This window comes from Gopherus evgoodei, chromosome 24, assembly GCF_007399415.2.
Source record: "Gopherus evgoodei ecotype Sinaloan lineage chromosome 24, rGopEvg1_v1.p, whole genome shotgun sequence".
Taxonomy (NCBI): Eukaryota; Metazoa; Chordata; order Testudines; family Testudinidae; genus Gopherus; species Gopherus evgoodei.
The window spans coordinates 9,180,236-9,206,051 of record NC_044345.1 but is presented as its reverse complement, the minus strand read 5'-3'; the positions used below and the strand labels follow the sequence as shown (position 1 = coordinate 9,206,051).

At 57.7% G+C, this 25,816-nt stretch overlaps 1 protein-coding gene across 2 annotated transcripts in view; it reads right to left on the bottom strand.

Annotated features, from left to right (window-relative positions):
• Positions 1-21,959, bottom strand: part of NECTIN4 (nectin cell adhesion molecule 4) — a 46,800-nt gene extending 24,841 nt beyond the window's left edge. For both annotated transcript variants that reach the window (XM_030542555.1, XM_030542556.1), the window contains exon 1: positions 21,817-21,959. In XM_030542555.1, the coding sequence (XP_030398415.1) occupies positions 21,817-21,889 (73 nt within the window). In that variant the 5' untranslated portion in view covers positions 21,890-21,959. The remainder of the gene's footprint in view (positions 1-21,816) is intronic.
• Positions 21,960-25,816: the final 3,857 nt, after the last annotated feature.

The window sequence follows — 25,816 nt, the reverse complement described above, 5'->3', positions numbered from 1 at the left end:
ACTGACCTTGGGATATGCCAGCCACCCACAGCAGGGCAAAGGGGGCTCAGTCCAGAACACCTCCCTGCCACAGATGCCAGAGGCAAAGCCTCACGTCGCCAGGGGATTAACAGCTGTGCTCAGCCCACTAGTGGCTTCCGGAGGCTCAGCCAAGAAGCCCAGGGCAGGACTCCGATCCCATCAGCATTCCTGCTGGCTCAGCACTTCCCCCCAGCTGAGTACGTCCCTGGAACGAAATGCCCCATTGTAGCAGAGGATCATGTGGAAAAATGGCTGAAAATGCTTAGCTCCACACATTACCCTTAACTCTGACCCTGCATCCCTTGTGCATCTTCCTCACTGGCCCAGAATCCCCAGCCCAGGCTACAGATCTGGGCACCCCAATGTCCCCCAAAGCAATCCGGAACTCCCTTCCCATCTGACCACACCCTCCCAACACTTCCACAACCAGCTGGTGCTCTTTAATCTCCCCGCAGAGGAGCATGAATCCTTGCACTGAACACAAGGTCCTTCACTAGCGCAAGGACCCACGCTCAGCCACAGAGCACGAGAAGAACCACGCACCACCTGGTTACTCTAAGACCAAACTACAGAGCTTAGGGAGAACACCGGGCACATCAGAAATCTGCAGAGACAGTGCACAGCAGCTCACCAGCTCTCCTGGCTCTATCCCACATGCAAGGAACCGTGGAATCTGGCGGGTGTTTCTGTCACATTGGCCGGTCCACAGCCAGCTTTCTGAGGCCTTGGGATTTTGTTTCCAGCTTTTCACGTCTTTCTGGGATCAATCAATAACAACCAAACCCCAGCTCCCAACCTCCGGATCACAGAATAGGTTCAATTCCACCAGGACCTAGCGCCAGATTTTTAACGGCATTTCAGTGCCTGAAGATGCAGACAGATGCTTAGTGGGGGGTTCAAAGACTCCTAAGTAAATCTGGCACCCAAAACCCTTTGACTGACCATAGGAGTTAGGCACCCAACCTGCTGACGTGCTCCCCAGCCCTGGGAGTTCCTTCAATGCATGCATCAGGGGAGGGGAGCAGACTTGCAAAGTGCAACCAGCGTGCCTGTCACCCCAGGGCCCGCGGGCAGCATCCCCCTGCCCATCCCTGTGGTTTCAACACTGCATGGAGGGGTGGGACCTAAAAGGCACTTTTCCCAGTTGAGGCTTCCAAGGTGCTTGCTTAACACGACCAACAACAACCCCCCCTTTCGGCTTCAGAGGGAGATTTCCTAGCTGGGCCTAGTGCTGGTGCTCACTAGGGCCCAAATGTTTTCAGCCGTCAATTGCACCAGCAGCCGCAAAAGCCGTCAGACAGCTAGGGGCAGGCGCAGGCTTCGGGGACAAAGGGCACAAGGGCCGCCTGGCCGTGCGAAGCTCCTGGCCCGATGAGTGCCAGAACAAACAGCAATGGGTAAAGAGGTTCCTGGGAGATCAGCACCGCCCTGGTTGAGCTGCCAGCTCCATGCGTCAGCAGCGCTGTATGACATCACTCAGCACCCGGGGCAGCGCCACACACTGGAGCAGGAACCGCGCCCCCCCGAACTCGGCTCCTGGCAGGAGACGGGAATGAGCTCCAAACACTTGGCTTCTTCAGCACTTTTTACGCCCAAGCCCAGATCCTGCCTCTGGTCTGGGATCTGGAACAAGGAGCCCTTTGGTTGAGCCTGTGTTCCAATCAGCTGTGGAGCCAGCGCCCCTTGCAGCCTGTCCCCCCAGGCCGTCTCCACCAAAACTGGGTCAATCAAAAGGAATCACTCCCCAGTGCGTGAGAAAGGAGCTGCCAAACCAGAAGAACCAGTTCTCCGCCCAGGTCACTTTCCTTTAACCCTGTAATCCCTGCTAGCTGCAATGCGGAGGAACCTCCCGTCCGGAAGGGAATGGAAACTGGCCCAGTCTTAGCCATTGTATCTGCTTCCTGGCACCTTGGCTGCACCAGCAAAACCAGACCTGCAATTCCCTCCCGGTCCGGCCCCAGTCCCTGCAGCACCCCCTGCTGGGAGAGGCTGGAACTGGAGCAACAGCAGAAGAGTTAGTTTCGACAGTGCCCAGGAGCTTCCAGCGTCTCCCAGCAGGGGGCGCTGTGGGGAGCAGGGTAGGAGCATTGGCTACAGCGGGGGGAGCTCCCGGCTCCCAGCCTCTGCAGCGGAAGGCGCTGCAGGGAATTACGTCCAGGCTTCAGCAGTGGCAGCTCTGCAAGTGGGGACTGCAGCAGGCTGGGAGCGCCCGGAGTGGGGGTTGCCAGGGCCAGAGACCCGGCCACATTCCCCACTCTGGGAAGTGTAAACCAGCCTGGCTCCTGACGTCTGCCCAAGCCTTCCCATGGCGGGCGGCCCTCCCTGCCCTGCAGGGGAATGCGGGGCATGCGGCACACACGCCATATGCATGCATGTCGGCGGCCACTTGTGTAGGGGGAGATGGGAAGGCGATGACCAAGGATGCTCCCTTGGGGGATCACCCCTCTCCCCCGCACCAGTTCCCTGCTCGGGGGAGCCCATCACCTCTCTCTGCCCCGTGAAATTTAGCGAGGCCCTGGCTGCTGTCTGCAGGGAGCCCAGCCACAAGCCAAGGGCTCGCCCAGCCCATCTGGCCCTGCCAATCTCCCTTGCCTCCCTCACTGTTGCTGTAGCCATGGCTACTGTAAACAGAACCGACCTGTCCTGGTAAATAAACAAGGGTGCAACTAGGCACCTGGGGATTCCTGGCTCTTCCTCACCACCCCCAGGGAAGCCCCCAGCCAGCTGGGGCTCAACAGCCCCTGCATGTGGGAGTGGTGCTGTGGGTGTGACCCGGGTCCTCTCCCATCCCAGCAGCTGAGCATTAGGTCATATCTAGGGACTATTCTTGGGCACAGGCGGCAGAGCTGGGATAGCCACAATGTCTGTGCTCCACGGGGTGTGAAAATCAATGCCCCCTGTCAGCTTGGCAGAGAACGAGCACCTTCTGACTGGTGGCCCATCCTCCCGGCTGGCTGCTTTGCCCACAGGAGCCCCCATTACACACCCCATGGCCCCTTCTAGTCCCGCCCCCCAGTCAGTTCCATCTCCCATAACACGCCTGGCCGATTGTGCTGGGTGCTGCAAAGGAGGCAGTGTGGCCTGGTGGTTAGCATGGGAGACAAGCCGGCGAGACAGCTGGGCCCCGCCCTGCTCCCGTTGGAACCTCCCACACCACAGCCCTGGCTTCCCTCTCCCTTACACCACCCCTGATTTACCCCAGGGCATGCAAGAGGAGAGACTCAGACACATGCTCACGTCAAAGACTTCACTGGGGGGCAGGTTGGAGCCCTGAGGTTCTGCTTCTAGCTCTGCCCCTGGCTGTGTGCAAGTCACTGCCCTTCACTGTGCCTCAGTTTCCCTATCTGTAAAATGGGGGCAACATTCCTGCTGTACCTCCTTCCCTAATGAATGAACGTCTGTAAAGTGCTTTGAGCACCTCACGATGGAAGATGCCATAAAGAGTCTGGTATCACGTGAAGGGAATCCTTCCTGTCTCTTGGGGTTCTGCCCTCAAGCATGACAGTGGAACCCCTCCCTCCACAGAGATTCTCCTGCAGACCAGAAGCATTGGTATTATTTACATACATTTTGGTAGCACCTGGGGGCTTCTACTGAGCTAAAGGCCCTGTTGTGCCAGGCACTGCACAAACCCTGACCAAGTTTGGGGCCCCGTTGTGCCAGGCACTGCACATCATGCAATAGCATTGGCATCTGGGAACAGGTGATGATGTAGAAAGATTGTCTCATTTTCATGCTGGACATTTTCACTCAAGCCCCCAGGCTCCCATGTCTCTATTCCCTACACCAGCTACCTGCAGCCTGTGGGATAACACCCAAAGTTTTAATTTATTATTAATTATTAATTATTATTATTAATTATTATTATTATTATTATTAATAGTTATTATTATTTGTATTACAGTAGCACCTAGACGATCCATTCATGGATCAGGACCCCACTGTGCCAGGCGCTGTACATTTTATTAGGTGTATTACGGTAGCACCCAGGAGCCCCAGTCATGGCCCCCTTGGTGCAGGTTTGAGCCCAAATCACACTTCTGTCTGCAGCCACATCGGTGACTTGGGTCAGCGAGCACTCAGGACCCAGGTCCTAGGACCTGCTGGGGAGTGGATCAGAGCTGAGCCCTGTCATCCTGCCATGTGGACGCAGCTCAAGCCGCAGGCTGGAGTCAGAAGGTCTGCGTGGTGCAGTATGGACGTGTTAGCATGGCTGTGAGACCCGGGGTCAGCCACGGAAGCCCGGGTTTACAATGCAGCGTGGGCGCTCAAGTGCGGACTTGGAAACGTGAGTCCTCTTACCCAGGTCCGCTGCTGCTGGGGCTGGGCTGGGCCCTGCACGGTCTCCAAATGTGGGTGGGAGGCCTGATTCGCCCATGTCCTGCCCCTGGTGCAGGGCGGCAGGGGAGGAGAGTTCTGTGTGATGCTGGTGGGGGAGGCACTTGGCCACAGACTGAAATATCAAGGGGCCTAAATCACCAGGCGGTGCCATCCCAGTCCCAGGCTGTGTGGAGGGGAACCAGGGAGGCTTGTGGACAGGGGTGTTCCTGCCACAGCTTTTCCTGCTGCCCCTACCCCGGAGGGGCAGGGGGGCTGCTTTAAATGCATGCTCCTGGAACACCCCATCCAGCCTGGCACACCTGGACAGCTCCTGTGCTGGTGGCCTTAGCAGCAGAAGGCCAGATGCTGGCACAGAGTCTCCCCACTCCCTCTTTGTTCCCTGAGCCCCTTGGCTGAGAGGTCACTAGATGGAGCCACACTTGGCTTCCTTGCCCCGTTGCACGGGAGTCTGGGAGCAGCAGCTCTGTGTGTGTTGCATGCATGTCCCCATGTCTGTGCGTCTGCACACCCATCACAGGGTGCACGCACAGGATCGCACGTGCACATAACTGTGCAAGTGTGTGAGTATGTAAGCAAGTGTGAGCACAAAGTGTTCCTGCACAAGTGAGTGCACACACAGCCACGCTCACGTACATGCTTGTGTGAATGCGCACACACACTTATCAGGGCGACTGCACAAGCCCACGAGCGTGCACACCTGCTTCGGCACATAGGTGTGCGTGTGAGCGTGTGAGCACACAAGCATATGTATCTGAGTGTGCAAAGTCCATGCATGTGAAAATCTGGACTGAGTGTGCCCAGCAGAGACTCAGAATACCAGCAACTTCAGGAGGGAGCACTTGAAAGTTGTGCCATACAGGTGTGCAAGTTGCACATGCACGCTGGAGGTTGTACTAATGAATGTGCGAGGGCACACAAGAGCACTGATGTGTACCCATGTGAATCCATGTTCTGCGTGTGAGTGCAGATTGCCATGGAGGGGGGCAAAGGCCCTTGCTCGTGCCACTCTCTGCCCAGGGACAAATGTGACCTGGTCCCATTCTGTAGGGAGGGGCATGAAGCCATAGGCTCCTCCTACTGTGGGGAGGGGCACAGCGGGCTTTAGACATCAAGATCCACCCCAGGCCCTATGGCGCAGAGCCAGCTCCTCACACCAGCTCCCACACACTGCGAGAGCCTGCCAAGCTGCCGGCTGAAATCCCTAGAGGCTGCATTCGCCAAGGGGCGAGATGGGGGGTGGGAAGGCACAAAAACCACCTGCCATTATCTGCAGCTCCCAGCCCCATGTCACCGTAATCCCCGCTCTCAGGCCCGGCTCCCTGCCCCACCAGGCTCGAAGCTGCTAGTTGAAAGGTTTAGCTGGTCTCAGACATCTAGCGGGAGCTCTGGGATTCCCCGAGGGTGGGGGTGGGGAGAGGTGCCTGCCTCAGGGAGCCCAAAGCCACCGAGCAAGGAAGGGGGATCTCTGCCGGGGGTGTTACTTGCTCAGGAAAAAGGGGGGCAGTTACACCCTCCCCCCAAACTTGGTTCCCCCAACTTTTCACAAGTCTCTATGCTCCACATCCCCACAGGATGCAGTTTAACCCCACACAGCATTGTCCCCCACAAAGCATTGACACCACTTTGCCCACCCCCAGAGCTGTTCAGCCCCAGGGGACTGGATACACAGACCCCGGAGGGGCCCAATCAGAGCCTGGGGCTGGGTTTCCCTCCTGACCCCCGCTGGCACATAAGCCCTGCAGGCTGAAGGTGGCCAGGCCTTGAAGCCGGCCCCCCTCCGCCGCTAACCAGCATAAGCGCAGACCCAATTCTGCCTCCCCCAGGTCAGTTAGGCCATGGTGACCCCCCCCCACCCCGCCACTGCCACGCAGGGTACAGGCGAGGGAGCCAGGCCACGGAGCCCTAGAACGCTGGCTCTGCCTTGGCACGGAGCCTCTGGGGGCAGCGGGCACACAGAACTGCCCAGTGCAGCTACGAGGGGGTGAGAAATCCACTCCCCAGCCTAAACCCAGTGCAGCCAATGGAAGAATTCTTCTGTCCACCTCGAGGGCAGGGCACCCCCTCTGTCACTGTCAGGAGCGTCTGCACCAAAGCGTTCCAAGTGTAGACAAGCCCGGAGGGTTTACATTGATTCAGAGCACTGAGCCTCCCAACTCCCCTCTCGTGGAGCCAGGGGAGGGCCCTGTGCTGGTGCCAGCATGGTGGGTGGTTGGTGTGGGAAGCTCACAGCTCCCCTCAGCCCAACCTCCTGCAGCAGAAGGAAATGCGCAGGTGCTCTAGACCCAGCAGGGGGGGCTGTGGCGAGTGGGGCTGGAGCACGGCCTCTAAAGAGAGCTGCCGGCCCCAGCGCTCCCAGCAGGGGGCGCTGTGGTGAGTGGGGCTGGAGCACGGCCTGTAAAGAGAGCTGCCGGCCCCAGCGCTCCCAGCAGGAGGCGCTGTGGCGAGTGGGGCTGGAGCATGGCCTGTAAAGAGAGCTGCCGGCCCCAGCGCTCCCAGCAGGGGGCGCTGTGGCGAGCGGGGCTGGAGCATGGCCTGTAAAGAGAGCTGCCGGCCCCAGCGCTCCCAGCAGGGGGCGCTGTGGCGAGTGGGGCTGGAGCACGGCCTCTAAAGAGAGCTGCCGGCCCCAGCGCTCCCAGCAGGGGGCGCTGTGGTGAGTGGGGCTGGAGCACGGCCTGTAAAGAGAGCTGCCGGCCCCAGCGCTCCCAGCAGGGGGCGCTGTGGCGAGTGGGGCTGGAGCACGGCCTCTAAAGAGAGCTGCCGGCCCCAGCGCTCCCAGCAGGGGGCGCTGTGGTGAGTGGGGCTGGAGCACGGCCTGTAAAGAGAGCTGCCGGCCCCAGCGCTCCCAGCAGGGGGCGCTGTGGCGAGCGGGGCTGGAGCATGGCCTGTAAAGAGAGCTGCCGGCCCCAGCGCTCCCAGCAGGGGGCGCTGTGGCGAGTGGGGCTGGAGCACGGCCTCTAAAGAGAGCTGCCGGCCCCAGCGCTCCCAGCAGGGGGCGCTGTGGTGAGTGGGGCTGGAGCACGGCCTGTAAAGGGAGCTTCCAGCCCCAGCGCTCCCAGCAGGGGGCGCTGTGGTGAGTGGGGCTGGAGCATGGCATGTAAAGGGAGCTTCCAGCCCCAGCGCTCCCAGCAGGGGGCGCTGTGGTGAGTGGGGCAGGAGCACCAGCCTTGTTGGGGGGCTCCAGGTGTGACTACATCACTGTTTTACTTTAGCAGATCCTCTGAAGCTTTACCAAGAATGAAGCCAAGAACCCTCCCAGCAGGGGGCGCTGGGCCGGGATCCGGTCCCTAGGGGAGCCCTTCGCCAAGGGCTCCCCCATGCTAGATCCCCTCTCCCCTCAGACAGCCAGTCCCTTTAATATCCAACAGGCCAATGGTGGCAGGAAACAATGGGTGCCCCAGGCCCTACCCGCTGATTAACGTCACACTGGGTCTTTAGGGGAATTAGCTGCCAGCTAGGCTTACGTCAGCCCCCCATTGCTCTGGGCCCCCAGATCCAGCCGGGACCTTCTGGAGCTTCCCTCTGCCTTTCACACCACAGAAGCATCTCACGTCCATGCACCCTTTGCCCACACTAGCCCTCTGGCTCCCCTCACCAGCCAGCCGGGCTGCCCTGCTCCAGTGTGACTGCTGCCTTCAGAGCCTCCATCTCTGCTCTGGGATGGTCTTCAGGGCCATGGGGAGTGGATGGAGTCCTGGTTCGGCCACCGCTCCTGTCCCCGCTCTGTGCTTCAGTTTCCCCCCATGTAAGAGGGCTGATGCTGCCCTGCTGCACAAGGTTAATTCATCCAGGCCTGAGAGCATCCCGGAAAGGGGCCTGGAGAAGGGCCAGGGCACAACACCTGCCAGCGTCAGATGCACCCACAGGCTGTCAGTGCTGCCATGGTCCCATCCAGACCCTATCCTGCCTCGTGCGGTGTAACCCCCCAGCTCCGCCCAGGGACCCCATTGAGGTGAGCGGCAGCGATGTTTCCCCAGCCCAGGAGCAGGCTGCAGCTCTCAGGGCTGGGAACCCAGATGCTTGAGCCCTGAAATTGATGGGGAGCCAAAAAAGGAGAGAAACAGGTCCCTGATCCTAATCCCATCCAATTCAGAGGGGTCTCCCCACGTCACATGCCCCGTGGCACAGGGGCAGCGCGCTGCTGGCCCGAAGGAGCAGCCTCTTCCAGCAGCTGCAGCTTCTACTCTGTTTGCACCAGTAAAGCCCGACCACTGGGGAATGTGCACGTATGGCAAGGAGCCGCCCAACAACCCGCAGGAGGCAGAGTGGCTCTGAGGGCTGCGTGCGGCACAGGCTCCGGAGACCGTGGCTAGAGCTCAGTCCAGAGCCCATACCAGGGTGCCGTTCTCCTCCCACTTAGTGTTCCAGGCAGGGAACACCACCAAGGTGAACACCACCCTGAGATGTGCCAGGACGCCCCGTCCCTTCCGACCAGACGTTCCCGCAATGCGGCAGAGCTTAAAGCTGATGTCGAGCTGTAGGGACAAAAGACACAAACCCCCTGGGAGATGGCTTGCTCTCTGCCAACCACTTGCCAGTGCCCTGGGTAAAAAGTGAGGTGGCAAAGTTTGCAGACGATACGAAACTGCTCAAGACAGTTAAGACCAAAGCAGACTGTGAAGAACTTCAAAAAGATCTCACAAAACTAAGTGTTTGGGCAACACAATGGCAAATTAAATTTAATGTGGATGAATGTAAAGTAATGCACATTGGAAAAAATAACCCCAACTATACATACGATATGATGAGGGCTAATTGAACTACAACTAAGCAGGAAAGAGATCTTGGAGTCATCGTGGATAGTTCTCTGAAGACGTCCACGCAGTGTGCAGCGGCAGCCAAAAAAGCAAACAGAATATTAGGAACCATTAAAAAAGGGATAGAGAATAAGACTGAGAATATCTTATTGCCCTTATATAAATCCATGGTACACCCACAACTTGAATACTGCATATGGATGTGGTCTCCTCATCTCAAAAAAAAGATACACTGGCACTAGAAAATGTTCAGAGAAGGGCAACTAAAATGATTAGGGATTTGGAATGGGTCCCATATGAGGAGAGATTAAAGGGGCTAGGACTTTTCAGCTTGGAAAAGAGGAGACTAAGGGGGGATATGATAGAGGTATATAAAATCATGAGTGATGTGGAGAAAGTGGATAAGGAAAAGTTATTTACTTATTCCCATAATACAAGAACTAGGGGTCACCAAATGAAATTAACAAGCAGCAGGTTTAAAACAAATAAAAGGACATTCTTCTTCATGCAGCGCACAGTCAACTTGTGGAACTCCCTACCTGAGGAGATTGTGAAGGCTAGGACTATAACAGTGTTTAAAAGAGAACTAGATAAATTCATGGAGGTTAAGTCCAGGATAGTTAAGGAATGGTGTCCCTAGCCTCTGTTTGTCAGAGGATGGAGATGGACGGCAGGAGAGAGATCACTTGATCATTACCTGTTCTGTTCATTCCCTCCGGGGCACCTGGCATTGGCCACTGTCGGGCTGGATAGACCTTTGATCTGACCCAGTATGGCCATTCTTATGTTCACTGACCTAGCTTGGAGCACCACAGGCTGGGGCTCCCTGCTCTTCCCCGCTGTTCTGCTATCCACTGGATCTCGGCGATCCAGGAACGGCTCCCAACACCTGGCAACCAGCGCAGCTCCTGCTCATGGCCCTTGGATCACACCTGCCTCCCTGGGCATGCAACCTGCACGCAGCTCTCCCTAGCGTGCATTCGAACCAGCCCCTCCAGATCCAATCTTCCAGCCAGATTTCCAGGAAAGACAAGCATGCAAAGGCCCCAGCAGGAAGATACAAGGATGTATGCAGACATCACCCTCACAACTGCGTGCATGGCGATTTACCGCACAGCAACTGCATGCATTGTTTCTCCACCTGCATTTCTGTGCTCCCCATCAGCCATCCCCCTCCTCCCTGCCGCCAGCCACTTCCCCCCCTTCCCTAGGACCTGGTCCAGCTTCATGGAAAGGTTGGGCGTAGCGGGCCCTGCGTTCCATCCCTGGCGTGCGTGCCGACAAGCACTGCTCTTCGCGCTCTGCACGTGGCCGGGAAACACTCCTTCCCAACATCAAAGCCCTAACGCTGCTTGCCCAGAGGGGAGCCTCCCCTGCTGCTCCCGGGGAAGAGACCTGTTGCTTTGGAGACGAAGATCCAGAGTTCTAGTCCCGGCACCGCCAGGGTATAAACGTGTCTGGGGTCTGGCACATGTTACAACGCCCCCGGTGCTCTCTAGTGCCTCTGCAACGTGGCACTTGTGTGGGTCTCCTCGCTGCCTACTGTTGCCCTAATGAGGGGATGGTCTGGCCTTTGCAGGGGATGGAGGTACCCAATGCCCTTTGAGGTGCTGGATGCCAAGAGCTCCCAGCCCAGGCCAGATGGTGCCAGGGGCAGTGCCCGGGCAACTGGGCTGGGAGCGGCACAGTGCCTGGGCACCAGAGGAAAGAGGGTAAAACAAAACTAAAGGAGCCTCAAACTGGCTCCACCAGCTCCCGGCTCCTTTGGTTTGTCAGCGAAATGCAGGGCAATTAGCTCTGTATTCCCGAGCGCTTGTAACACCAAAGCCCATGGGGCTGCAATCAAGTTAATTGGCAAAACGAGGGCTGCAACCTGCTGGCTTCGCTGCCTCAGCGCTGGTTGCCCAACCAGCAGAGGGGATGCTTGAGCCTGGCCCCCTCTCTCCCCAGGGCCCTATAAACCTCTGCAAGGGCAGGGAATGAAAGGCACCGTAGCACGCATGGGAGAAGAGCAGGGTAGGTCTAGACTCTGTGGAGGGGACCATGCTGGGGCTGGGGGGACCATGCTGCTGGCATCTGCTCCCTAGAACCCCTGAGAGATGGGGGGGACCCAACAGTTGGAATGAGAGATCAGAACCCCCCCCCACCAGCTGTGGTCACACACACCCCGTTTGGTTCACGCCCCCATTGCACAAGCACCTTTGTTTTGCTGGCAGGGGGAGCCCGTCGTAGGAAGAGAGGCGGCCTGCCAAGGCGCAGCTGGCAAACCTGCTGAGCCTGGCACAATCCCCGAGAGGGTAGGAATGCGGAGGGCAGGGGACACCCGCAGTTGACTGCAAGCACACACCTTTCACAACCCCCAAATGCCCTACACGTCACCCTCACCACCTCCACTGCCCTTCACACCAGCTTGGTCTCTCTGCCACAGCTTTCTGGGAAGAACGGAAGGTCAGCTGCCCAGCACAGGAGATGGGCATTGGTGGGCAGCCAGAAGGGGTAGAGCCTTGCTGACTAAGGGACAGAGACAGCTTCGCTGGGTTCCCTCAGGCAGGGTGTGCAGCTGGCGAATCTCACTGCACTGAAGGTCACCGTTGCCTCCACGCTGCAGCGGTCCACACCCTGTCTGACAGATGGACGAGTGGCCCTGGGCAAGTCACTTTCCCTGCTCCATGACTCAGTTTCCCCACCTGGGATTAACAAGACGAACCCAGCTGTGGGGTGGCTGAAAGGAAAGATTCCCTCACATTCTGGGGTCCTGAGCCATCCGGACTTATAGACCTGCCAAGCGGCTCCTTCCTCCTCTTGTTTGACCCCCAAAGTCAATGCACAAAACCCAGAAGTAAACACCCCCCAGCCCCTGCAGTGAGAGTGGGGGAGAGTTTCCAGGGCCCCCCTGCTTTTCGCAACCCAGCTGGCCTGTCCCACCCCCAGTCCCTGCCTTGTGAGTCCCTCCCAGCTCATTATCCCATAAAGCTAACTGCACCCGCAGCCTAAGCCGGCCGAACACACCCACTCAACCAGAAAAACAGCTGCTGTTTGCTCCTACCACCCACCTGCTCCTCCCCAGCTCTGTGCCCAGCACCCCTGGGGCCTGCAGGCAAAATGCAACGCAAAGCCTCACACAGTAGGGACCAGGTGTTGGTTGCTTGTTGGCCTACGTGAGCCCAGCCCCGGACTGCAATGGGCTGCCTCTTTCGGACAGGCTCAGCAGACAGGCTAGGCAGTGAATGAAGGCAGGACTTTCCCGGCTCTTCCAGGTCATGGAAGACAGGGAGCAACACGGACGCAGCCTCTGTCCAACGGCCCCAACGAAGGGCTGCAACTGAACGGTGCGAATGGCTGTATCCACCCGCGCTAGAGCGGGGCGAGATATTTACGACGCGCTGTTGGGAAATGCCCGCGTCTCGTCAAAACCAACACGTTCCATTCGGAACAAAACGTCCAGCGCTCCCAAACAAGTCGCGCGGGAAACGGGGGAGCTCGTTTCGTCTTCCGCGTTCTGTTTCGTTTCACTTTGGGTGCCATCCGCCAGCTGTTGAATCTACAGATAACGACAGTGGCTGTGCTAATCGCATGTCCTTCATTCCGCCCCCTTCCTCTGTTCCAGATTTCCCCCAAACCACTTGGGTTCCGCCCCCCGGGGCCTAGAACATTCCCTGAAATTTTGGAATTGATCATCTGTGGCGTTGCAAAGTCATCACCATGTGACAGACGGACAAGGCGGGTGAGGTAATCTCTGTTATCGGACCAACCTCGGATGGTGAAAGAGACAAGCTCTGGTGCTATACATAGAAGAGCTCTGTGTCGCTCGACAGCTTGTCTCTCTCCCCGGCAGAAGTTGTCTCAATAACAGGTATTTCCTCCCACACCGCGTCTCCCTAACATCCTGGGATCGACACGGCTACAGCTGCTCTGCAGACAGCATGTCACAGACAGACAGAGTGACAGAGAGAGAGGTGCCATCAAGCACGGGGTAAGACCTTCGCAAGGTCAGCCAAGGAAATCGACTGTACGATACTGTTGCGATATTACCGGATCGTTTCATTTCAGTGTTTCCGAACCGGAAAGTTTTGGTCCGTCAAATATTTCGAGTTTTGGACTTTTCATCACAATTTGGGGTAAAAACAAACTCTGGACTGTTGGACTGTCCCCAGGAGATAAAAATTCTCTTTTCTCACTGTCACGGAGTTCCTGGGCGATGCTCTGGAACTGCTTCCCACAAAGTCAGTTAGGACCCTGGGGAGCCTCCTCTCCCTTGGAGGAGACTGTTTTCAGGGCAAGAAGCTCCCACATTTTCTTCTCCTGGGTTTCTTCTTGGTGCATTCAGCATCCTCTCCCCTCCATGCGCTTCCCACAGTAAGCCTGCCCCAGCGGGGTTTTGGGGAAGCCACCGGATCCTGCACCCCCACTTTGCAGTCAGACGTGACTCTCAGCCAGCCAGTAAAACAGAGGTTTATTCGATGACAGGAACATGGTCTAAAACAGAGTTTGAAAGTACCATGAACTGGACCCCTCAGCCGGGTCCATTCTAGGGGGCAGTGAGCCAGACCCCCACATCTGTACTTTACTTCTTGTCCCCAGCCAGCTCCAGACTGAAAACCCCTCCAGCCCCTCCTCTCTGCTCAGTTCCTTTCCCAGGCCAGGAGGTCACCTCACCTCTTTGTCTCCCACACCTTTAGCATCCCCTTGCAGGAGGGGAAGGGCCTGGCCATTAGTTGCCAGACGACAAAGGGTCGGCTAGGAACTGAGGCACCCACATAGTATTCAGAGAAAACATTAAGAACAGTCCCAGTTTGTCACACTCACCAGCTCTGATGTGCCCAGAGCCCTGGCTCAGCATGCGGGCAGCAAAGGGGAACAGATCCAGGGCCGTCCTTAGGCATGTGCAGCACACGCGGCTGTGTAGGGCACCCACCCATTTGGGGCACCATCACAGATCCAGTGATTCCTGCAGGTGGGAGGCCGGCTGGCAGGCCTGGTGGTTATTTGAAATTCTGTAGGAACCTCTTGGCCCAATCTTTCCCATTACGGGTAGGGCCTCACCCCATATGCGTGCACAATCCCTTCCAGCATGGATCTCTCTGGAGTAAGGCTACTTGGTGTGAGTCGAGGGAGCAGATTCGTGGTCAGCGTGATCGTCTCTCAGACACACCACGGCGAAGAACAACCGTCAAAGTTCAGGCCACCTTGGTCAGTCACATGAGAGATGTGGGACTGGTTCTTATTATTACTGGTGTTACAGTCGCATCTAAAGGTTCAGCTGAGACCGGGGAGTGGCGGGGGCGCTGTTGTGCCGGGCGCTGCACAGCCCCTGAGACCAGGCAGCCCCGCCGTCATGCCAGGCACTACACAGATACACAACAAGAGACAGTCGCAGGTCCACTGAGCTCACAATCCAAGTCCCAAAGTCAGACTAGAAGTTGCCAAATCCTATAGCGACTGGCCCCATGGCTATACCCAGACAGTCCTGGCCTGTACCCAGTCCGAGTGAACAAACCACACCCAGGGTGACGAGCAGGAGGGATTATTGCCCCATTTTACAGAGGGGAAAACTGAGGTGCAGTGCTGGCACTTAAACCCAGGGCGGCTGATGTCACCCCAGAGCCTTACCCCAAACCCAACCCATCACCATGGGAGGCGCTGGGCACTTTGGACAATCTCCCCCACTCCCAGCACATCAGCGCAGCCTGCTTGGACTCTGGGGAAGGTGAATTCAGCGGGCTGGGTGCAGAGTTGCCAGACCCCCAGAGAAGCACCACTGAGAAATTACTGCAGGCAGGGCAGCTTCCCGGGACCCCCAGCTCTGCGTCCCTGGAAGCTTCAGATAAAGGTTGGGGCCCTCTGGATGGGGGAAAACTCCCCTGGCTCGATCTGCTTTTAAGCTGTGAGCACTGCAAAGGCCGGTGCCCCCTGGCGTGCTCTGCTGCCAGGCAGGAGGGGCTAGGCTTTGGCTCATCCCCTCCCCTCGCCTGGCACAGTTAGTGCCCTGCTACGCTGGAAACTCACTCCCACCCTGGTCTCCTTCCTGCTCATCCCTCTCAGAGGTGCCAGCTGCTGCCTCCGCTGGGCTCCCCCTCCCACACTCGCCCTCTCCCTGAGAAGCCTGCAGCTCTCCCAGTGAAGTGGACAGATTTCCCCAGGGGAGGACCGTGCCAGTGGGTGGGTTGGGGGCCATCCCCCATCCGTGGGCTTTTGCTAGAGAAATTAGCCCGTTTCCCAATGCCCCGGGGGAAGAGGGAGAAGCAAAGGAATCCTGGGGCTTCCCAGATGCTTCTTGGGACCAGCTGAGCTGCCCGACAGGTGCACGGGACGCCTCTCGCCCAGCACGATGCAAGGGGGAAACCCACAGCTAACTGGCCTGCTCTGCACGGTTACAGGGCTGGGGAGTCAGCGGCTCGGTGGTTTTACTGGCAGTGACAAACGACCAGCTCCAATGGCCGAGGTATGAGTGGTTTTGGCTCCTGCCTGCTCTCCGGCCACACAGGTCCAGTTTGGCTGGGTTTGTGCAAAGACTCCAGTCCCAGGGCAACACATTTCCTCCTGCCCTGCAGGGCGAATGCCGCTGAATCACGCCAGAGTCCTGGAGAACTGCTGGAGGTTTCAGGTCTGGGTCTCCCTAGTTAGCCGTTCAGGGGAGCCCCAGGCGGTGACAGGGTTTGTGCTAGGGCAGGGTCTGTGCTAGGGCAGCCAAAGCGGGATGAAGCCCCTCGTGGTGACAGCACCCATTCCACGTGGCCGGGGATATGAGATCCAAAGCCCTCATCCTTGCACAGAGCCCCTACGACAGACCCGAGCCAGCCCCATGGGAGGGAGCCCAACAGCCACTCTCCTGGATTCACTGGGCAGAATCCCGGCCCCACTGAGGTCCGTGGGAGTTTTGCTGTTGATTTCAATGGAGCCAGTTCACCCTAAGCTCTCAAAGCCAGAAGGACCCATGCTTACGATCTAGTCATACCCCAGGCCCGAGACCCTCCCCCAGGGATTCCCACACCCCAGTCCCCTCCCATTGCTCTGGTGCCAGCCCGAGCGGCTCTGTCAGACAGAGATGCCCCAGCTGGATTTAAAGATTCCAGGCAGCCGAGGCAGCATCCTGCAGGGCAGCTATTCCACTGGCTCCTTCCCTCTCTGTCAGCACCTTCAATTAGCCAGAATCTCTCTAACCCACTGGCCTCTCAATCCCCTAGAGAGGGAGGGACGAGTCAGCCGAGGTGTAGGAGCCGGAGAGAGTGGGACTGTACAGTGCCGGAGCCCAGGCTGGACTCCACAACAATCATCAGGTTACGCCCGCTGATGAGGAAGTCTGAGCCAAGGGTCTCACCGCTCCAGCAGGGACCTCCCTGGCGTCGCCTCATAGACGCCAAGGCCAGGCGGGAACATTGTGATTGTCTTGTCTGACCTCCTGGCTAACCCAGGCCGAAGATCTGCCCCCCACCCTGAATAATCCCTACAGCTGATTTGTCAGAGAAATGTCTGAACTTAACCAAGGGATGCTAGACACACAGGAACGGAGATAGATGAGTCCCGAACAGCAGGAAGGAGCTGAGCATCTTTATGCCACAAATCAGGGAGAATTATTTTCTGGATTACACCAGGGTCTTGCACAGACACCCAGCAAGAGATGGTCCCTGCCCCCAACGAGCTCACAGTGTAATCAGAGAAAAGGTGAGGGGGAAACTGAGGCACAGAGCAGGGCTGGCACTTACCCAAGATCTGTGGCAGAGCCAGTAACAGAACCCAGATGTCCTGAGTCACAATACAGAGCCTTTGCCACTAAGCCAGACTGCCCCTCAGCAGTATAGCATAACAAACTCATTCCTCATCTTGAATCCCTCATGGAGCTGTAATCCCCAACATAGGGCACTAGCAGGATTTGAACAAGGACCTTCAGCAAAGAGACCAACCACTGGATATAAAGGAGAAGCTCCAATAGCTGGTAGCAGTAGCAGGTTGTTATCCTCTAGTGAAGTAGCCCTTGCTCATAGACTCGCAGACTTTAAGGTCAGAAGGGACCATTATGATCATCTAGTCTAAACTCCTGCACAATGCAGGCCACAGAATCTCACCCACCCACTCCTGTAACAAACCCCTAAACTGTGTCTGAGTTACTGAAGTCCTCATATTGTGGTTTGAAGACCTCAAGCTGCAGAGAATCCTCCAGCAAGTGACCCGTGCCCCACGCTGCAGAGGAAGGCGAAAAACCTCCAGGGCCTCTGCCAATCTGCCCTGGAGGAAAATTCCTTCCCGACCCCAAATATGGCAATCAGTTAAACCCTGAGCATGTGGACAAGACTCACCAGCGAGCACCCAGGAAAGAATTCTCTGTAGTAACTCAGATCCCACTCCACCTAACATCCCATCCCAGACCACTGGGCATACTAACCTGCTGATAATCAAAGATCAACTGCCAAATTAATTGCCAAAATTAGGCTATCCCATCATACCATCCCGTGCTGGGGGAAGCAACACTCACCGCCAACCCATAGTCAGGGGAGCTAAAAGGTAAGCATTGCCTCATTACAAACGGGGGAAGATCTGGTCACTGTGCGATTCCCAGGGGTGCAGACACAGACTTGTCCATCCCACCACACATGCTCCTGCACACCCATCCACTCCCACAGCTAATCGGCAGGGTTGTGAGTTCAATCCTTGAGGGGGCTAGTTAGGGATTGGTCCTGCTTTGAGCAGGGGGTTGGACTAGATGATCTCCTGAGGTCCCTTCCAACCCTAATGATTCTATGATTCTGGGGCCTGATCCAACTCCCACCAGAGTCAAAGGAGAGGTTCCCTTGGAGACTGGACAGAGCCCCCAGGCCACTTGCACACCTGCCCTCCGCCTGTCTCACAGACACCCTCACACCTCCACTGTTTACAACAAGACCCATGCTGAGCCGCACGGAGCATTAAACAATTAGCAGCCCTCTGGCTGCTGAGAGCTGATTATGGAGCATGGCTTTGGGAGGAGACGCCTGGCTTCCCCTATAGCAGGTATTGCGTGTGATCAGAGTGAGGATGTGCCCGGACACATACAATAGGCAGAGAAACCAAGAGAATAAGGGAGGGGAAGACAATGAGTTCTGTAGCCACCCCCACGCCCAAGAGTCACTAACACTGGTAGAGGCAAGCAGAACATGGAGAGGTGTCAAGGAATCCTGGAGCTGGAAGGAGGGAGTTTATAACCTGGGCATCTCCTCACCCCCAACTTCCCTCAGGATCTCAGCGGAGACTGGAATGTTTGGATCCAGATCCAAACCGGTTCCTGGGAGCTGGGGTTTGGCTCCAAAACATGGAGCTGGATTTGGGTTCTAAAGCGTCTCCTGTGCCGAAGCCAGTGGCTGGTGTCAGGCTGGCCAGGTCTGGGTTCCAGAACCTCCCTTCCTGGCACAGTCACACCAAGTGAGTGAGTCACAAATTCTGCCCCATATCTAGTTGGTTTTACCCAGCGCGCCAAGCGCGTGCTTGGGGCGGCATGCCGCAGGGGGGACCTTCTGCCGGTGCCGGGAGGGCGGCGGGCAGCAGGCGGCTCCGATGGATCTCCCGCAGGCGTGCCTGCGGAGGGTCCGCTGGTCCCGCGGCTCCGGTGGAGCATCCGCAGGGACGCCTGCGGGAGGTTCACCAGAGTCGCAGGACTGGCGAGCGGCAGAGCGCTCCCCGCGGCATGTCACCATGCTTGGGGTGGCGAAATGGCTAGAGCCGGCCCTGGTTTTAACACACACACACACACACATACACACAGATGGAACAAAACACGCCCAGGATGGCAGGTTTCTAGGCATCAGGCAGGAACAGGTGGCTCCAGACAAGTGACCCCGTGTCCCCCTCAAGCTCAAACTTTGCAGTGCAGGGGCTGGCACATGAGAACCAGGAAGTGAAACTGACTAGAAAAGCATGTGCTTTCATCAGGCCAGCTGAAGGGGGGAGGATGAAAAGAAAACAGTGAAGAGGGCACATGATTCACTATGTCCTTTCACCTTTAATCAGCTCAGAAGTGGAGAAGGGAGTAAGGGGGGGAAATCATCATCAAATCATAGACACATAGGGCTCGAAGGGACAGGGAGAGGTCATCTGATCCATCCCCCGCACCGAGGCAGGGTCTAGCATACCCACGATAGCTGGGGGCACACCGAAACTCTGGATCCAGACAGCCTCCAGATTTGAACCCAGATCTGAACTTGGAGGACCAGGCCCCTCTCTAAATGAAAACAAGCAGCGTCTCTTGCCACCGTCTGCAAAAGCGCAGACTCTCCCGTCCCCTGTCTGGAAAGCAGCTAATGACTGTGCAGTGATGAAACAGACGAGATTCTCGTCATGGGGCAGGAATGTACAGGCAGAGCTGGTTTATAACTCCAGCCTCCCACTAAAAGGCAACTCTCTACGGAGACAGCCTTGAAACTGATGAGGAAACACCTGCTCCTCCCCAACAGCTGACAGAATGAAAGTGCTCTGGGATTGTTATCAGCACAGCCCTGGCCTCCCATCCCCCATGGGATGAACAGCGCCTGGGTTCCCGCAGCGGGGGCAAAAATGGCTTTGCCAGGTTAAATACCTCCAACGTTCTTCGGCTGACGAACAGAGGAAACCAGAAGTCTTCCCCATAATTAATAAAGGATCATTGTCATTAGTATTAATAAGCATTGATCAGAGTGCATTTTATGGAAGCCATGATTAAAAGAGGTGGGTGTCCATTAACCATGCAAATTAGCTCTTTGTGGGCCTTGAGGGCAGTAGGCTGTGAGCCCCGGAGAGTCGCAGATGAATAGTTGAAGCTGGAGGCTCTTGGGAGCAGCTCAGCAGCCTACAGGCAGGGGGTGGGGGTCATCCCCCCTGCCCACTTTGCCCCCGGTAGGGTTGGGGTTGGTGGTTGTTTCTAGCTGCAGAGCCAGAGACACACAGAGCTGACACTCTGTCTAATAAGAGCCTGGTTGGCCAGGACCACACCCTGCCAACGTGCCACCTAAGAGTCAATCATCAGCCACAGGCCTGGTCCTAGAAACAGGTGCCAACTGCATCCTGTTCACACAGCAGCTTCCGCTCAACTACACAAGACAGGGAAGGCCCGAAGCCTGCCCTGAGCACACGCAGTGGGCCTGCCCAGGGCATCCCTCCCCCATGTCAGCTAGCTCTGCCTTTGCCCACTGCAACAGCTACTCTCATCGCCCCTGCTCTGCCATCACAGATCCCGGGGGGCACGTTTTGGCACATCCACTCTCAGCACACTGAGCTAAGCCAGACAAGCTGCCCGATCCGCCCTGCGCCACGTGCCCACGTTCACACCAGTGCAAAACGGGCGTCGCATGCTGCTCAACGGGCCGTGGACACCCGCGAGGCCCAGCTGTGAACAACTGCCTGGGCACAAGAGAAGGAGGTCCAGGCCCAATCTCGGGCCAGATCCTCAGCTGGTGTCAAGTGGAGCTGCCCTCCTGGCTTCAGTAGAGTTCTGGGGATTGACACCAGCTGAGCTTCTGGCCCCTTTCCTACACCAAGAACCAAGACATCAGGGCGTCAGCATTTCCCACGTGAGATGCCGTGGGGCACAGAGACCCCCAGCAGGTCGGGGCCCCGTGGTGCTGAGCCCTCTACGGGCACAGAGGACCTGCTCACCTGCCAGGCCCTGCCCAGCCCGGCTTGTTATGATCCTGCCGTGCTCTGAGTCACGGCTGCTTCGAAGCTACCACCAAAGGGCTAAAGCCTGAGTCAGCAGCTCAGCTGACAGGGGGCAGGGCTGGGAAGGGGCCGCATTTGTCAAGTCACTGTGAGGCTGCCAGGGGGAGTGCGGGAGAGGTGCCATCACGTAGCACGGGGGGGGGGGGGGCCGCAAACCCTGGCTAGGGTGGGCCTGGGGAGCAGCTTGCTCTATGGGGCCCCTCCCTAGGAGGGTGTCTCATGCACACACCCTTGAAAGGCAGCACCAAGGATTCCACACTTAAAGAGCCCTCTGCAAGGGGACAAGTTTCTTATCCCTTGGAAGTCCCTTTAGCCAATGGCCCACCCACCGCCTGCCCCCTCACCCCAGAGCCAGCCAACAGCCCCGCAAGGCGCTCCCTTCGCTTGGGGTGGACCCCCGAGTTCCAGGGGTGCACGCGCTGGTCAGGGGAGGGGTGAGGGGGATCAGAACCTTGACCCAGTGGGAAGGCAAAGGCACCGACCTGAGTCTCCTGGGTAGAGGAATGCTGGTGCCTGGTGCTCGGTTTGTGGGGGTTGCAATGGGGTGTGGGGGGAGACCTTGTAGGAGGAAGGTGGGGAGGGACTCTTCATGCAAGAGAATGTTTGAAAACACCTGATGACCAAAGGGCACAACAATATCACTCTGCACAAGCACACGGGGCCCGATCCTCTCCACGGGCCCGATCCTGTCCAGGTTCCCACACACACACTTCCCCCTGCACTGGGTTTCCTGCAGGATCTGAGCCGTGGGATGAACTGAACTCAGGGGGCTACACAAAGGAACCCCTCAAAACCTGAAGGGGGGGTCTCAGGCAGAGCTCCAGGACCCCACATCACTGCAGGGCGGGGTCGGGGGCTATGGAGGGCAGGAGCCAGGCAGGCAGCCCTGGATCCAAACCCAGATCAATGTTTATGGGGGGTAGGGGGGCGCCGGGGAACCCCCGAGTCTGGCCCCCGCGCTGAGGCAGGACCAAGGCCACCTCGCTCCAAGTCGCTCAGGAGCCTGCCCCGAGCCGGGCTAAGGGAGCGGGCGACTCACCGGAGGCTGCGAGGCAGAGCAGCAGGAGTTTCCACGCCGCGGGGACCGGGGCCGGGGCGAAGGACCCGCTCATGACGTCGCTGTCACGACACGCGTGGGGAACTCACGGCGGCGCCCCCCGGGCCGGGATCTTCCGCCGTGAGCGAGCGCGGTGGTTGGCGGCGGGGGGGTGTCCCCTGGGTGGGGGGTCCCTTGCAGCTGGACGCGCGGATCCCCCGGGGGCCGGGCCTCGTGCGCTCAGGGCCCGGTGGGTCGTTGGCTCATGCCCGGCCGCTGGTTGCTCCCCGCTCGGCCGCGCTGCGCTTCCAGGCTCCCCAAGCTGCTCGCCCAACATCGCCGGGGCGCGGGGGGGGGGAGGAACCTGTCTGGCAGGTCGGAACAGGTGTTTCTCCAAAGGGGCGCGGCCTCGTCCCGGGGAAACCAGCCCGAGCCCTCCCCGCTTCGCTGGGCGGACGCGAGAGGCTCCGGGCCCGCCCCGTGGGATCGGGGCCCCCGGTCTGCCAGGAGGAGGGGGTGGAGGGGCGTGAGCTGGCTGACTGCCCAGCCTGGCCCGGAGGGCTCAGTGGCGGCTGCAGGACCCCCAAGAACAGAGAGTGGGGTGGGAATACAGAGGAGGGGATGAGTCCCCCATATAGGAGGCTGAGGGGTCCTGGAACAGCTGAAGACCCAGGGCCTGTGTCCTGGGTGTGCAAGGTCTGTCCAGCATTAATACCCATTTCTCGTATCTGGCGCTCGCAAAGGGCTTTCCTGAGGAAGTGTCACTGTCACCATTTTACAGATATGGGGAAACCGAGGCACAAGAGCAGGGTTTGCCCTACATCCCCCAGTTGCAGCGCCTTTCCCCTGGGCCGCCCCTCCAACCCTGCTACGCTATCTCCCAGGAGTTGGGCCTGGCACCCACCAGCAGGTTTCTAAAGAGTGTTTCTGTTTCCCTGCTGTGTCTGAGGGGGTGGGGGAAGGGGCGAGGGTTGCTGAGTCCAGAGTCCAGCTCCAAACTAGGTCCCAGCGCATCAGCCTGGCTTGTCCCAGGGCACCAGGGCAGGGATCCTGTTGGGCAGAAGGCAGCCTGGGAGAAGCAGCGTGCGGGTTGTGGGGTTCCAGCCCCTGCTCTATCATGGGCTCGCTGTGGGGTTGGACATGAGACGTGGCCCCTCTGCTTCACTTTCCTCCTCTGGCTGGGATCCAGGCTGCCCCCCGGGCTGTCCCCAGGGTTCATCCCATAGCCATGGCAGCTGGCCCAGGGGTTAGGGTATGAGTTAAAGCTGTGCTTCAATTCCGTGCCCCGCCACGGGCTCTCTGTGGGACTTGTGGGCTAGATCCACATAGGTTCAGCGGGCAACACCAAACTTCAGGTGGTCCTCAGCCCTATGTCCGGCACCCAGCCTGGGCTCCCTGTACCATGCTCAGGGGAAGCTTGGTGCCTGAGAATGGGCTGCACAGAAACCAGAAATTGGAGCAGGAAATGCCAAGGAGAGGTGCCTGGCCTGAACCCTGCCCCTCAAAGGGCTTTAGGCACCTCCATCTGCTCGAGAGGCTCAGCCATGAGCCCTTTCCCAGGGCCGAAGTCGGGGCAGCCTTTGCTCACCAAAAACCATTGGGCGGTGGGGTACACAGGGGAGCCTCTCTCAGTGGCTCCCCGGGAAGCTGGTTCACGTTGTAGGCTGGACTTCAGTGACAGGCGGCCTCCTGCTGAGCCGGAGGGGACCCCAGAGACTTTCAAACACTGGCTGCAAGGTACGTTCTGCAGTCGTTTGCACATTCAAACCAAAGGGCTAGCAAACCAACAGCAAACCAACGTAATGGAAACAACAAAAGCAGAATTAGCATTTTCCCAAGGGGCCAAGCGGGCGGGAATTAGCCCATTCACCAGCCTGCCCTGGATTTGAGTCACAGGATGCGAAATCTCTTGCCTTGGCCAGCTGCCAGGGCTGCTCTCGGGAAGCTGGTGGGCTGGGGTTGGGGTTTGGATCTCGGGGAGATAACGTGGCGAAACCAGCAGTTGTTGGGCCTTGCAACGGGAAGGTTGGATTCTGGTCAGGACTGCACAGCTCATTGCGATGTTGGCAACTCCTGTGATATGTTGTGGGGGGGGGTCTTAAGGCCTCAGCTCCAGGAGTCCCGTGATGATGGGGGGATGTCTGCTTCACTTAAATGAAAAAGTCAGGTCCCTATCTCTTGTGGTGCTAGAGAAAAGCTTGAAAATGTGATTCCCCAACAGCTCAAAGCCCAGAAGGCAAATGATGGGGTTTTGTTAATTAATTTAGTCATTCAAAAATCTCCTGATTTTGAAGCTGCTCTCAGGATTTTGGGGGCGCTTGGTGATTCTGAGGCAGACAAGATGATCGTAACAATCCCGTCTGGCCTTGGAATCTAGGAGTCTCTGCAAATGTCTGAATTACAGCCACTCAAACCCGAGTCTCCTTTCAGCCTCACCTGTGTAAATCAGGAATAATTTCTCTGGCACAAATGGAGCAAGGCTGGTGCATGTGTGAAGAGAATCCATAGCTAATTCCTCCTCTCTGCTCACCCTAATGGAGAGAAGCAATTCCAGGCACAATGAGGCCAGTAGAAATTTTATCAGGAAAACAGCAGCTCCCAGGGAGATAAACAGTGGCTCCAGTCCTTGTGGAAATTTTTTAGGAACCCTATGTGTGCCTCAGTTTCCCTTATATTTTGCATGGTTACTCGCTGTGGGGAAAAGGCCTAAGTTAGCTCTCAGGGCAGGCTGAGAGACACAGGAGTGCACGATGCCTAGTCATCTGAGCTTCATTAAAAGGACTGGCCGAGGCCACCCCCATATCAAAGGAGAACCTGAGCCGACAATGGGCAAAGCCAATGACCAGGCACTGACAACCAGCAAGCAATGCCCCAAAGCGAGATGGATTTCCCTGCCTCGCACCAGGAAAGCTGAGCACAGACCCCCACAAACAAAGGACTGGGAAGGTGTGAGGTGGATCTGGGGGGAGGAGTAAGAGTTGGTTAGTGGAGGGAGTGGGGGGCTGTCACTTGGGAGTTGAGGGGGTCAGACAGAGACAGAGCCTGAACATGGGATTCACTGCAGCATGGCTGGGCTCTGTGCTGCAACCATCTGTGCTAATCTAAGGATTTCCGCTGCTGGGTTCCAGGGAACGAATACTTAGGTTGACCAGACAGCAGTCGTGAAAAATCAAGACGGGGGTGGGGGGGTAATAGGAGCCTATATAAGAAAAAGACCCCAAAATTGGGACTGTCCCTATAAAATCGGGACATCTGGTCACCCTACTAATACTGCACATTGCAAGTGCTGGGAGAGGTGCACAAATCCCTGCGGAGTGGACACGTCTGTCCCAGGGGCCTGACTCAGCTGGACTCGCCGAGCAGAGCTCACGGGCTGAAGCAGGAGGGCTGGAGCCCCTGAGGTTTGTCAAGGAGGCTGCGAGGCCACATGGCTTACCCTGGAGGAAGAGTGAGACCCGTTTGGGGTCTGGCTCACTGAAGAGTTCCTGCAAGAGACAGTTCCAAAGCTGGGGGGGCGGGGGGCGGGGTGTAGCACTGACCCTACGGATCTGTGGCACCCAGCCTGCTGCATTCCAGATCAGCGTTAGCTTCTGGCTCCCTCTGCAGCTCCCAAACCCTGTCTGGGCCCTGCTAACGCAAGGAATACAGTAGCTGCGGGATTAGGAGAATATTTGGCACCTCTGTTTCTTTAAAAAGTTGTTTATTTTGCTGCCAGACTGGAAGATCCGTAACCTGCATCTCACTTACACACGGTGAGCGTGAGCCAAGGTCAACAAGACGTGCAACAGCAACAGGCGTGGCTGGGGGGCGGGGGAGTTGTGGAACACAAACACTCAAAAAGTGAAATTCTTCCCCCAGCAGGGGCCCAGCAAACATCCCCTGGGGAATCCAGACAGTCAGTTAGCCTTCATCCTCTCCCTGATAGAGAGTGCAATAGGATGGTTCCCAAAACCTAGAGGACAGGTCTGAGCCCCTGGTAATTTCTGCGGGCTCTAGGAGTAAC